This window comes from Lepidochelys kempii, chromosome 8, assembly GCF_965140265.1.
Source record: "Lepidochelys kempii isolate rLepKem1 chromosome 8, rLepKem1.hap2, whole genome shotgun sequence".
NCBI classification, from domain to species: Eukaryota; Metazoa; Chordata; order Testudines; family Cheloniidae; genus Lepidochelys; species Lepidochelys kempii.
In genome coordinates this window covers 15,710,243-15,724,732 of record NC_133263.1, presented here as the reverse complement: position 1 = coordinate 15,724,732, position 14,490 = coordinate 15,710,243, and the positions used below count along the sequence as shown (strand labels likewise).

Below are 14,490 nucleotides of genomic sequence, written 5' to 3'. Positions count from 1 at the left end.
TCCCCCGCCATTAGCGTCTTCTAGCTAATGGAACTGCCACTGAGATAAGAAACTGCCACCAAAGATGCCTATTTTCAGAACTGTAGACAAGCAAAGGTAGAGTCAATATTTTGTTCCTGTATTGTCTATCAGCATGACAGGTGAAGATTAGCCGTCTATTTGATCATTCAACCTCATGTTCCCATGGCTGTAGCTTTGAATTTTTCAAACTGTGAGCATGTTCGAGCTTAGCCTTGTGAAGAGTAACCCAGAACAATACCTATGAAGGCCATGAATGGGTGGGTTACCTCTGGGTTGGAGGATAGACTAGATTCTCCGATAAGCAGAGGGGATTGATTCACAGTTGCGAAGAACCTACAGATAATCAGTCTAGTGTGTGCCTAACTGACTGCCTCAGAGCCTGGAAAAACCCATCAATTTTGGATAGTTGAAGGATAATGGAATCAATTTGATTATGATGTATCTGTAGGATACCACTCACTGTAGTATCCAAGTGCAAGTAATAACCACTATTATACACTGGGATGAGCTGGACAACTCACTAGAAGTCCCTTCCAATCCAAAAGATTCTATGATTCAACAACCATGAAACAGATTATTGACTGTCTGGGCTTCATTAGATTGTGGGGCAGGGTTGAGCACTGTGTAAAATTTCTCTACTTAGGCATGTAAAATGTACCTTCCTTGATACTTCTCCTGTCATGGAGAAGTGCTGGTAATATCCCAATTTTGTTTGTAAATCTAGGAATCCTAACAAACATATATTTTTCTAAAGGGGAAAAAAACCTGATGCTAACTTGGGAGAGAATGATGGGAATTACAGGACTGAAAGGAAACAAAACACTTAAAATGCTTAGTAAACTGCTATCTAAGCTACTGTTGAGTTTCCACCTTAGTAGGCTTGGGGAGGTGCTGAGTACACAAAAGCAATAAGAATTTACAATGCTGCTCAAGTTAAGTCTTCTGCGTTTTCAGGACCTTCATAGATATACAACTTTTCCGGCATCATCAATTCAAGGTTGTGAAAACTGTCCCAGCATCCCCAGGTAAAGTTGTGAGAACTACTCTACCCTCCCCAGATGAACATTGATTTAGAAATTTTTTCAAACACTAGTGACCAGCTACATTCACTATGTTTCTTTGCAATACAGTAAATTTAATGTGATGTTAATTTTGATGCTCTATAATGTGATTGATTCCTAACTGAAGTCTGTTGTTTCCTAGTTTTTTTGGAAGTACAGGTCCTGCCAATGTTGGAAATAAACATGTGTTAGCTAGCAACAACAGTGTTTAAACACAGTTCTTGCTAGAAGGGTTCTAGAACGGTTTCCCTGACAAGCATGCACAAGGATTAGAAAGGTGTTATTAAACCATGCTTCAGTCTAATCCCCACCCAAATACCCACATGGCTACTAACAAACGTGTTTAATCTGTTGTCTCTCTTATGGCCTTGTTACAGAATTCTAGTTTAGTTCTCAGGCGTAAAACAGAATTTAAAAAAAAACTGGTCACATGGCCCTGGCCTACAATGAGGTTTTTGTTTGTGGACACCTCTCACCTCTATTCTGTAGAACCAGTTCAACTCCACTAGTGCTAACAACTGTTCAGAGTGCGAGTGTAGCTCAGAGCAGGGTCGGATGCTCCTCCTGCTATTTACAGTCAGAGAGGCACCAGTGCTAAAGCAACAGTGGGAGAATTTGTGAAAGTCCTGAATGTAGACACAGCCACTCTGTTAGACGAGTGCTGGTAAAACCCTGCTCCCATCAGCCATGTTTAGATACAGCTATTTCTAGCATGGCTTCTGTCTTTGTGTGGACAGGGCCTAAGTAGAGAGACTTTTCATTAAGTGGTAATTCAGGCACCTGTGAAGTGGTCTGATATATGAATCCATGAACTTCCGTAGCCCCTCAGACTGACACTGGTATCATATAATTCACAGCGTTTCAGTTGAAACCTGACACATCAATGAAGGAGGCTCTTCCATGCTAATAAAATGCAGTGTTGCATTTTCAGCAAGGAAGCGCTGTCATTTTAGGGTGGATGTTCCCAAAAGAAATGGATAGTATCATCATGGCCTTAATAATTGCCAAAGTCAGGGAAAATCTACCTCAGAAACTTGTAAATGTAGAGTCTGGTCCTGAGAGGTGTGGAGTATCTGCAACTCCCATTTGAAGCCGGTGGGGTTGTAGGCCCTCAGCACTTCTTGGGCCCCAAATGTACAAAATACTATTTAGAGATTTTAATCTTTTAAAAAAGATCATGGAGGAAATCATGCTTAGTTCAGAGACAAAAGGATTTCAGACATTAAAAGCACTGCTTATTTTCTAAGCACTTACCTTATATTAGCTATTCCTCACAACACCTCTGAGGTACAGGAGAGGTGTTCTCTCTATTTTATAAGTGGGGAGACCAAAGCACAGAGGTGATTCGACTTAACCAATGCCTCAAAAGGAGTCAGTGGCAGAGAAATCTGGAGTTTGATCCCCCAGCTCTGTGCTTTTCCCTCCATTCCAAGCTACCCCTCAGTCTGAGGTTTTTTTAGTGAAGGTTGTGAGGGATCACAATCCCTCCCTGTATCACAGGGGTGCTGTGGGGATCAGTTAATTAATATTTGTACAACACTTTAGAGATGAAAAGTGCTATACACATGCCAAGTTGTTGTTGTTATTATTAGGTTAAGCCCGATGTCCTCATCCAGTTTTCAGTCTGTCCTTACCTTGTTATGGGGAGTTTTATCTGAGTAAAAACTGAGTGAAAACAAAGTAAGTGCCACTGGATTTAGTCCTTTATTATGCATCTGGCTATAGGGAAATAGACTGCAATACAGCTGTCTTTACTCTGCTTCTTTTATTTACCCTTCTTCTATTTAGCCTTTGTGCTGCCTACGTGGCGATGGCTGAAATAATGATATCTTATTTCCCAGCTACGAAGATCCAAAAGGGAGGGACGGGAGTTTCTTTTTGAGAAATGTTGGTTAAAGGCAGCAACTCTGTGCTTTTGCCACCAGGGACTGCTGTAGCAGCGCAGAAAAGGCAATATTGCCTGGCAGCCTGCTCTGAAATGCTGAGTCGCTTCCAACCTCCACGTGATGTTAGCCAGGCATAATACAGCCACTGCACCACAGAGATGCATCTCCCGTCTAAAGGCTTTTACCTGACGAGAGATCACTTCAGGGCCTGCTCCTGAGAGGTGTGGAGCTTTAGTGGGAGTCACAGGTGCTCAGCACTTCTCTGGTTCTTCTCAGTGATCCTACAATCCCACATCCTTAGAATAGGGTTATTTATTCCCCAAATCATTTTCTTTCCTTTTAGGTAGCCTTCAAAATAATTTTTGCCTTTTTGTGGAACAAAAAAGGTGTAAAATGTACACAAAATATGCATGAAAAGGGCTGGAAGCTCTTTACAGTAAAAGACTCCATATTGCAAACCACCATAGCTTCCCCTCTTTTCCTCACTTGAGTGCATAGCTCCACCATCTGATCTCTGCCAAAAACAGCACCTAAAGGGTAGGCCAGACCTGTCCACAGAAGAACAACACAGAGATCCTGTCAGAATGCTTAAAGCATGGAGTTTATATACATTTTTAATAAATATTTACATAGAAAAGCTCCTAGTACTTTAATCCAATATCGCTTGCCTAGAAGAATTGGTAGAGGAACAATCAAGTCTTGCTTCAACCAAAAAAATGACACCAAAAACTGCTTGTTAATACCCACCATTAGGACTCCCATTGTTTTGGCCATTCTGTGTAGTGGGGCTGCTTGATACAGGGTAGCCTGTCTCAGCAGGACTTCAGTGGTCTGTCTGAGATTCCTGATTCCGGTGGAGCAGCTTCACTTCAGCAGATTATTTTTGATGCAACTGGAAGTGTGGGTGAGTCTATGTGTGGTCAGAAACTCTTAATACAGGGCAAGTGAATATGGGAGAGGAGGGAAATCCTGTAGGGACTGATTTTGCTGGCTATTAATTCAGGTGACTAAGTTCAGGTTTCATTGTACTACATTTATAGAGGAAACCATAGCCTCCTACTGTACAATAATATCTCCCTCTACCTCCCAACCCACCAAGTTCTGCCACTGTGCCATATAATACTGTAGCTGTGTTCCGCTGAACCTTGGTGGCAAATCCAAACCTGTCAGTGAAACTGGTGCAGATTTACTATGTTTGGATATTACTTGCTCCGAAAGATGAGAGCAGATTATCTTGCAGGCCTCACACGTGTGCCTTTCCTGCTTGTTGGAGAGTTCCGGTTGTCCCAATGTGCGTACTGTGTTAATGTAATACTGACCCTGCTGACAAGAAGGATCTCATTCCCTCCAGACAGGAACTGGCTAACTTCAAGGCATTTATCCAGAAGTTACCCAGCTTCTGGCAACATTTCTATTTTATAATCCCATTTGAAGTTGTTTTTTTCCCCCATTATTACCCATTACCTACCACTTTCTTCTCGTAATAACTACAGTTGCTGCATTTACCCTGCAGTCCAGGTCTCTCACTCAGGCCCAAGGAGTCTCTGACATGTCTACAGTGCTGTTCTTAGGCCTTGTCTCCACAGAGCCTTAGGGCACAGCAACCCAGGCTGTGAAAATAGAATGCACGCACCTGCTGCACGCTACATAGAGTGCATCAAAGTGCACAGTGGAATTTTCCGTGTGCGTCAGCAGGGTCCACACAGCTGTAAATTTACACCCCATCTTGCTGTGTGCTGCATCTCCATGTAAACACACCCTTAGGTGGTGGAAGAAAGGGATGAAGTAATTGTGCCATCCTGTCATGATGCTGTCTCACTATGAGATCATGCCGAGTCATAACACAACAGCATCACACTGATACAATGCCATGACTCAAACTTTACAATACAACGTCGGGCTGGCACACTCTTCAACCCTGATTGACAAAATGATTTTTCCAGCAATTGAGTATCATTGGTGGGCCTAGACTACAAATGCTGGCTCAAGGTCTTGTGAGGTTTGTATTTTACCTGCATTAAATAGTTCCATATAATAAATAAAATGCCTCCAAAGGGTGGCCTTAGTAATTAACTAATGTGAAATATGATTTGAAACTTTAGCTTTCCATCAAAGAATGAAGTTGACTTGCTGGAGGAAAAAGACTGTATTAGAGATGAAAAACAGCGAGTCTGTACAGCCAGAGGAAGGGGAAAGTCTATGGAAGAAATTGGAATTTCAGAAACTGTAAGACTTTCATTGTTGAGCCAAAGCACAGATCAGCTTCATCACATGAAAAGCCTGCACATCTTGCCAGTGCCTGGACTTGAACGTGGTAAAAACAGCTCAGCTGCAAACCATCAAAGTGATCTGCACAGCACCAAGTCTGTATCAGGAAATCTGCCCAGACAAACAAATACTAAAGACGTTGCGGGGCTCAAGAGATCAGATACAATGGTCCAAACACTTGGAAGGCTTCCTAGCACAACAAAGCCCTATGGCATTTCCTTAAGTATTGAAAATCTATCCCCATGGTGTGTATCCTCCCTGGGCACATTGCAATCTCCACTATTACATTCAGAGTCTCCTCTTCATTCTCCACTGGCCCTGTCTTCTGTGGAAGAGGACAATGTTTTCTTTAATGACTCCGTCACCAATGGCTTAGAAATAACATCAAAGCCTTCCTGTCTCTATGGACAAAGTGATACTTTAGTTTCAAGGACAGACATTCCAGAATCTCTCCTGACTGTATTGTCTTTGCAAGTTGCCTTGGAGGGAAAGCAAAGTAAAGCAGAACAAAAAGCCAGGTAACCTTTCTATTTCTAAATTATTGCTCTGTTGACATGTGATCTTCAAAATAATCACAGTACAAAACCATACCAAGCAGAAAGGACAGGCGGCCATATCTCTATGCCTATCTCTACAGCCTTCCTCCGTGCTCCCTCTTCATAAGACCCCATTCAGCTATCACAGATTTTTAGATAGAGTTAAAAATAGTGTCTGTGAAAAAGCCATTGTATATAATAAACTCATTAAGAAATTTGAATGGCCAGAGATCCACATAGTTTGGCCATTTATGTGCTAACTAATTTGTGCATTAATGCAACCATGAATTTGGTAATTGCATGTGCAAACATCATGATCACTTGGACATGCAATAACATGCATACACAAAACAAACAGTAATTGCACATGCAAACTGGCTGCAGAAACTACAAATGTTTTGTATGTTCATCCGTGCACCTAAATTGTTACAAAATCTAGATTTAAAGGTACTTTAAAAAGATGGCTGTGGTTATTCTATATAGCAAATGCAGTATGACTACAATTATTTATTCCCTATAGTCAGTAGCCTCTGCCATCAAAGCTTCTGTTTTAAGTGCTACATCAAAGCCCAAAACTTTAGGAGGAAACCAGCACAAAAGGAGAAGCCTCGACTCCTAAGACTACTGACTGAATGGATTAAATAAATGTTTCGCTTTTATCTACAAAACAAGTGTTACCTCCCCACCCCCATACGCAGCAACAACCCACAAAACCTCAACAGCTGCATGTACCAGGATTGTTGCCTCCTGATCGCCTCCTCGCGGCCAGCCCAGGCTCCACTGCGGCTTACCTCTGGTTTCCCTCTTCAGTCCCCTTAAGACTCCCACACAGTCTTTTTTGTGGCTAACACCCTCCTCCCTCCAAGTCTGAAGTTTTGGTATATAATAAAAAGAGTTCAAAATAATCCTCAAAATTAAGACCATCTCCCCAACCCAAATGTTTATACTCAGCTCTGGCCCCTCTACCACACAGAGCTCTTTTCCTATTATATCCCACTCTGCTCCTCATGAAGCCCTCACTCTTGGACCTTCCCAGCAGGAGCACAGCCTTCTGGCCCTGGCTTCCTTCTTCTGTCAGCATCTCCCCTGTTCTCAGAGAGAAGGCAGCATATATACTGCCTGCTTTCAGAGAGCTCCTCCTAGTTGGCTGGGAGAGAGGGGAGACCTGTCCCACACTACACTTCAGGGCTCCTGGTCCCAGGCCCTTAAAGGGACAGCGTCCTGGGTTTTTCCTCTCATCCAACTACTAATTCCCCATTACTGCTTTGACCATTTCCTGAGCCTTAGTTTAATTGTTTCTGGAACAGGGTTTTCTTGCCCCTTTCAGGTTTAAAGGGCCAGCATGCTCAGCTACACTGAACAATTTCCCCTTTGCCTATTGCCTTCTGCTTCCATATCTGCATTCAGCCCATTTAAAAAGAGAAAAATATTAACCGGTCAGCTGTTATACCTCTCTTTTAATAAAGGGTTAGAATTAGAAAATGAGTGTTGTTTATGAAGAACAGATTGAGGGAGTGGCTACCTAAACTCAGGTGATACTTTCTGGGTTAGAGGGCACTTGCTGCAGAAATAAATAGAAGGTACACAGTAAAGTTTCTTCCATTCACAATATTGTAGCTGGGTCACAAAAACTGTTCTGAAGAAAATACTTGGGGGGCAGCAATACTTCCCTTCACTACAGGGGGCAAAGTCTAATCCTGATTTTCTGAACTCTGGTGAATCAAATCTCTGGATAGTTCAGTTATGCCTCTTGAGGCTGCACTGTTTGAAGCGCCAGTCCTCAATTACAGAAGCAGATCTCCCTTGTCAGTCAGTTCCTGTGGCATTTAGGAGCTGAGCAAAGCAAAAGCACTGCAGCACCTAAGAGATCAGCAGGAATTTAGCTCCAAGCCTGTGGAGCTGGGCACTCAGCTGAACTGCAGCTCTCAGATATTTAAATATACAGTTTTCCAAAGCTTTCAGATTTCACAAAGACATTAGTAAAATTGGGGGTGTTTTACACATGCCCGTGAAACTATTGTGAATGGACCAAATTTCTAGCTAACGGCTTTCAGTGGGAACACAGCAAGAAGGTGCTCTGCAGGAAAAACCATACTCCATTAAATGCATCATCAATGTACCCGATGGGAATGTACACCCTAGTTGAGCTCCTAACTAGGAGGAAGGTGGGGAATGGCGTTGGGCTCCTAACGTCTGTTCAGGGAGGAGACAACCCCTTCTTCTCCACCTCCTTTACCCTCATATTAGGGGAGGGCAATGGGCTGCCAGTAATAGTGCTGGGACAAGGTTAAAGGAGTTGTGGGGGCTGACAGCAGCCTTCCACCAGGTGGTACAAAGAAAAGATGACCTGCACTGGACAAGTTATTGCAGCTGGTTCCCAGATGTGTTACTCAATAAAGTTGTGCCCTTAAACCACATTCCTGGTATTTTGTCTGTTCTCCTGTGGCGTCTGGCACAATATGATAGCAAGCAGTGCCGCAATGGCTCTGCTTCCTTGTGTATTATGCTTTCATCTCAAGGAGTCAGTGTACAACGGGGTTTTTAAATGTTTTCAAAGGAGGCGTAATGCGAAGGGATGGAGCTGGAAATGGGAGACTGCATATTAACTGAGGACCCCAGAAATGTGAGGGCCTGTACAATTAGCACATATCTAGCATTGGCCCTGCCCTGTGGCCCGCAAGCACAGTGAACACTTATCACAGATTCAGAAGCTCTGAGACTTTGAAAAAGGTAGACATGAAAATATCTATGCCCTGATCTGCCAGAACTTCTGGTGGAGCAGTGAACGTCCACAGTGAATGCAACTTCTTTCTTCTTTCCTGTAGATACCAGATTCCTGAGAAAGAGGAATCCAGTCTTGGAGGTCGGCATGAGGAGAATAAAGACAGTAGTACAGTTGTGAATTCATGTTGTCCAGATGTCAAGGAACTAACTCCTGAAATCCCTATCCTGTTCCCTAGAAGAGGAGACAATGAAGAGACTCAGGTGGAAAAAGAATGCAGTGTAAAATCTCTGGCTGGCAAGGCTTCAAAGGGAACCCCACGGCAGCAATTAGAGTCAAATGATATTGCACTTTCCCAGGAAAAAATAAATTGCCACACAGCATCATCAGCTCAGTCCGAGCAAGGAGATCAAATCAGTAGTTCAGCCTTAAATGAAAAAGCAGCGTACAACAGCCAGAATTGTGTCCTGCCAGAAAAGGAGACAGACTTTCCTAAAAGGAGACTGAAATCCCCTGAAGACCAGAGATATGAAGAACTTGCTATGGAGATAATTGCCACAGACAATTCTCTGGCTGATATCCTTATCCCTCATCCTACTAGAAAAACTGCTCTAGACCTCCTGGAGGGCCTTTTTCCTGTTAATATTTCAATGTCTGACAGATCACACAGAAATAAGGGAGCTAGGATGAGAGAAGAGGTGCAGCCTGTCCTGGAAAATGAGTAAGTAGTTTGAGATTACATATTCCTTTCTGTCTCAATGTATATTTGTCTCCTTCGTTCACTGGAGCATCAGAATACCTGGGGATTCTGTTTTTTTAAATGAGCAACAAATTCTGTGGCCCATCTTCTGGTTGTCACACCAAGGAAGGTCTAAGGAAATAGTCATAGCTGTACATAAGAAAGAGAGGTAGAATTCTGACTGGGAAATAGGGCCCTGAATAGCTATGCTAGTGCCCTGGATGGATTTCTTTTTTGTATCACATGCAATGTGCCAGACTGGAAATGTTTTCATGAGAGATTCCCAAAGTAGTTCTGGAGTTATTAGAAGGGAACATGATAATTCTTGGCTGTCAGAAATCTTATGCTCCAGATATTTTCAAAGGTTAGAATATCCCTGAGTGGGGGGGGAAAATGATTCTGGATAATCTAGAAACACATGTGAATAGGAACCACATTGTTCATGAACTAGGCTCTAAACATTTGTTAACGTATTTATTTTCCGCTTCAGGAGCAGGAAAAGTATTGATGGTCCAACAGAACCATGTTCTGAAACTGAACACAGTGCAGGTCCGAGTACAGAAGATCCCAATTCTAACATGAACCAAATCCTAATTAAGAACAGAGATGGCTCAAATGACCTTGATGACATCACTTCCAAGAAAGTAGGTATATGAATGTGAAAAGGACTGTGTGGGTCTCCTTACAGTAACTAAGATATTGTCATACATTTGGTACGTGTACTGTTAGAGAAAGCACTTTTATCAACATACTTTAACACCATATCAGTACTTCAAAGTGCATTGAGACTTTCTGGGCCAAATTCATCTTTATTATAACTCCATTTAAAGTCATGATGAATTTGGTATATTGACTGTAACTGATAAATTCTGTCCTGTTTTATTCATCTGCCAAAGACATCCACTGTGAGAGTGATCAGGGATAGACTCTGAGCTGAACGCTTCCTTGCAAAACTAGCTTCTGTACACTAGCTGATTCAAAATTGTACAGTATTTGAGACCAGATCTGAACCCTAAATTGATTACATCTGGCAATCTAAGTGAAAGATGATCTTTACATTTAGGGGACTGGCAGCAGTTTCTGTTGATAGCAGCAGTTTCTGTTGATAGCATCTGTCTATTGGCTTTCACATGTGCAGAGAAAAAAAAGATAAGAGACTATGATTCCTAAAGCAGAAATACTGTGCTTCTTTAAAAATAACCCATATCACTCTTCAAAAGAATTAAGCTTGTTAGTTGTAGAAATATGGCCAAATTAATTATAATCTGCCTACTTAAAATTCTTCCTACAGTGGATGTGGTATTCTTCCCTACGCACTGTTTAGCGGATGCTCCCTTCTCTGTCAGAGTTGGCTGCATTTCAGTGAAAGTTGGTGTGATCCTTCTCCCACTCATCTCTGAGCCTTCTTTCATGCTGCCCACTGTGGATGGTACACCCTCCCCAAATCTGTTCACCAACCTACCTCCCTTGCCTCATTCAAATCCCCCCATAGAATTCAGTTCTGTTATATGGACTACAGGAAGTGAGTTGAATTAGCTTTTAATGGAACCATCACACTGTGTCCATGTCTTACTGAGTAATTATATGCTCTTAATACTATAACCCTTATCCTCCTTCCCTTTTTTGCCTGTAAGGGCATGTCTACACTTACCTCCGGAGCAATCGATCCAGTGAGGGTCGATTTATCGCATCTAGTGAAGACGCGATAATTCGACCGCCGAGAGCTCTCCCGTCAACTCCGGTACTCCACGAGGGTGAAAGGCGCAGGTGGAGTCGATGGGGGAGCATCAGTTGTCGATCTACTGCAGTGAAGTAGCTCTAAGTACAACTTCAGCTACACTATTTTCGTAGCTGAAATTGTGTAACTTAGACCGACTTAACTAGCCCCCCCCCGCCCCGTGTAGACCAGGCCTTAATTACCCTTGCCAGGTATGTTATGCAAACTCTTTGGCTTTATTGAGGCAACTACCAGACTTTCACTCTTGGGGGTGAAAATAATAATATAGTTTATAAAGTCATTGGAACTTGTTTGTAACTGTCTTTTGTACAGGCTTGAAAGTATTTAAAAAAAAAAAGTTTAAAATCTGGAGGAGACAATCTGTGGAAAAAGCCAGTGTCTGTAAGCAGTTTGGATTCTGGGAGTTAGTAACAAAGTTTCCAATTTTTTTTTTTTATTTCCCCTGCAGAAGGAACTTATTTCTAGCATCCAATCCAAACTGCAGACCCTCTGGGAAGAAAGGGAACTTGTCCTATCCGAAACCAAGGAGTATGCTCTGCGTGGCAAAGAGCTAGAGGCAATGGTACAAGATGTCTGCAAGCCCAATGAGTATGAGCGCTACCTGATGTTCATTGGTGATCTGGAAAAGGTAGTGAGCCTGCTGCTCTGTTTGTCCAGCCGCCTCGCTCGAGTCCAAAATGCCATGAGGAAAATCAATGAGAATACAGATGCTGAGGAGAAGGTGAGTCACAAAAGGATTGGAGATTTAGCCTCTTTATTTCTTTCACACTTATCTTTCAAGATAGATCTTCACTGGATCTATTTCTCTGTCTCAGAACTCTATAGAGTTCTGGATAAAATTAGATGCAGATCTGAACCATGGCTGGCTTTGCCAGTAGTAGTTAATAATTGGCTTGGCGTATTTCCATGGCAGAGAAAGAGTGAGCCTCACAAACGATAATTGCTCAGTGGAGGAAAAGTTAGGCTCCTACCTAAAGCAGGAGTGCAAGGTGGTGATGGGAACAGGTAAGCACTGTGTAGATGCTGAACTATAGTTGTGGCTTTTGAAACTGTCAGTATATGGGATTGGGGATCTGGGAAGCCACTTAAACGTCTCCTGTTGGTGTAGAACAAAATCCTGTATTCCAGATGTTTTCCACTGAGGATCATTTCTTCTGAGTTTGGAAATCCTATTTAACACAATGGCCTTGTCTTCACTAGGGGGAAAAAAGTATGTTCCGAACTGGAGGTGAAATCCCCCAAAGTCTTCAACTCAACCTGCTAACTCATGTGAACACCACAAATTGCCTTGTCTTCAATAGGAATTTAACTTAAGTTAGCTAACTTGAGTTAGAAACACTGCTTTTTATTTTCCATAGCGTAGACAAAGCCATTATGTCCTAAGAGATACTTTTTTCTGCTGTCCTTGTTAAATAAGGCGTGCCCCTTTCCACAATACTACCTACGTGGCGGATTCCCAAATGAGGAACAAGTCGAGCACAGAGTTCCTTCTGTGATCTTACCCCCATGAGCAGCGCTGCTCCTTTTCTGCAGAGCTTTGAATTCTTGTGGGTCATTTTTCTTTACATTATCAAATGCATACAATCAATCCAAATTCAGAAACTCACCACCAGAATCTTATCATGTGATGCCCCCTGGAGATTCAGAATATGTCTGCCCTGGAGTTGAGCTCACGGAAGCAAAAGTGGTTTTAGACAATATTTTAAATTGGTTTTGGCTAATACAGCTTAAAACAAGGTGACGCCTGGCCTCTACTCTTCAGTCAAAGCACATTTAAGCTGAACTGGTTATAGATGTTCCCAGCGAACAGTTAATTTCTAGTGGGGTAGTTCCCCTAAACCAGCTGCACTGAGAGCTCTTCACATTAGTTAGGGTACTTTACTCAGGACTTTGGATAAAGTGCTCTAAAGCCTTGTCTACAATTTTTACAAAAATCTCCAATCGTTCAGCTGCACAAGCTTTAACAACATTGGGAGCCCGCGCCTCTCAGGCGCAAACAGTCCTGTTTAGCATGGAGTTGATTAGACTTGTTCTGAGCAGGTTTAATTGATATGGTACTGAAAACGTCCCACATTGCTAATCTTACTAAAACCAGTCCAGCTGAACTAGTGTTCGCAATGGCGGAAATGTTAAAATTCCCTAATGTAGGCCAGGCTTAAACAAATTAATATATACTGTTTTAAAAGCCATCCTCGCTTAGTAGCTACTCTTGTTTAGCAGGTTACTCTCTTCCAGGTACATTAATAGTTATAGTTTATTCTTTTATATAGTTTATTATTACCAATAATAATTTGTTATGCACTGACACTATATTTGGCTCTGTTCAGGCCACAAATACAAACACTTTGTGCCCTAAAGGTTTTACAGTCTACACAAGACAGATGCAGGGTAGACCTGACACACAGAGATAATTAGGATTTTAAATATATTATTACTACCTTTGACTTGCTTCCTGTGGGCAACATAAAAAGTGAATCTTGATGGGATTTGCCAGGCACCTTTACCATGCAAGCCATAAGGGACAGTAATGCAGTCTAGGAGAAGCCATCCAGAATCTAAAGCCACAAGGGGAAGTAATTAAATTTAATACACTGTGGCTCCAGAATGAAGATCTAGAGTCTGTCAGAAATTATTGATTTTCATGGTGTATGCTGCTTTTGCTTTTTCCCTACTAGCAATCATTACATGAACGGCACAACCTCCTGTCTAGACAGCGGGAAGATGCAAAAGATTTGAAAGAAAACCTGGATCGCAGGGAAAGAGTGGTTTCTGGTATCCTTTCCAAATACCTGACTGACCAGCAACTCCAGGAATACAAACACTTTGTTCAAGTGAAGACCTCTTTACTGATAGAGCAGAAAGACCTTGAGGAGCAGATTAAATTTCTCGAGGAGCAGCTGGAGAGCCTAGAGAAGAGCATCCTTCTCTGAGCCACATCAACAGGCCATCCACTTCCAGGAATGGAGGATTCGGGCATTGTGTTGGAACTTCGTACATATTCACTGCATTGCTGCTAAGACATGAACATGGATCAGTTTGATGAATTCCTATTAGTGTCATAGTGTTGATAAGTCCTTAGATGGTCTAGGGACATGTTGGAAGGGTTTTTCCTCTTTGGATGAGCTGAATGACAAAATCTTACAGTATGTAGCAGATTGCATCTTGAAAATGACTGATGAGACTTGTCACCCTTATTAATTTGACATTTTTCCTTCTCCCTGTCATCTGCCCGTTTCCACACTGACATCATCTCAATAAAAGACTCATAAAAATATTTCCTCTTTGTGGGTGGGTTGAATATTCAAAATAAGAAATTATGTGGGTTTTTGAATTGTGAATTAAAGAGAGAGGATAAACAACTCCAAAGCACAATGCCATGGGCCACTTAGTGAAACTCCTCTGACAATTTAATGATAGCGTCCCCAGTTAATACCTTCAAGTGACATGTAATAATGGAACATATTGTCACGGGAATAATACTGAACTCTTTTAATCAGCAGTAAGTCCCCCGGCCTTTTG

General features: G+C 42.1%; 1 protein-coding gene and 1 long non-coding RNA gene across 7 annotated transcripts in view; one reads left to right on the top strand and one right to left on the bottom strand.

Moving 5' to 3' along the window:
• The window catches only part of SHROOM1 (shroom family member 1), a 75,001-nt gene extending 60,756 nt beyond the window's left edge, over positions 1-14,245 (top strand). For all 5 annotated transcript variants that reach the window (XM_073355666.1, XM_073355662.1, XM_073355664.1 and 2 more), the window contains 6 exons: positions 976-1,046; positions 5,071-5,754; positions 8,598-9,215; positions 9,724-9,877; positions 11,420-11,692; positions 13,647-14,245. In XM_073355666.1, the coding sequence (XP_073211767.1) occupies positions 976-1,046; positions 5,071-5,754; positions 8,598-9,215; positions 9,724-9,877; positions 11,420-11,692; positions 13,647-13,901 (2,055 nt within the window). In that variant the 3' untranslated portion in view covers positions 13,902-14,245. The remainder of the gene's footprint in view (positions 1-975; positions 1,047-5,070; positions 5,755-8,597; positions 9,216-9,723; positions 9,878-11,419; positions 11,693-13,646) is intronic.
• LOC140915648 (uncharacterized) overlaps positions 1-14,490 on the bottom strand; it is an 80,633-nt gene that overhangs the window by 58,883 nt on the left and 7,260 nt on the right. The gene's annotated exons all lie outside the window — the stretch shown is intronic.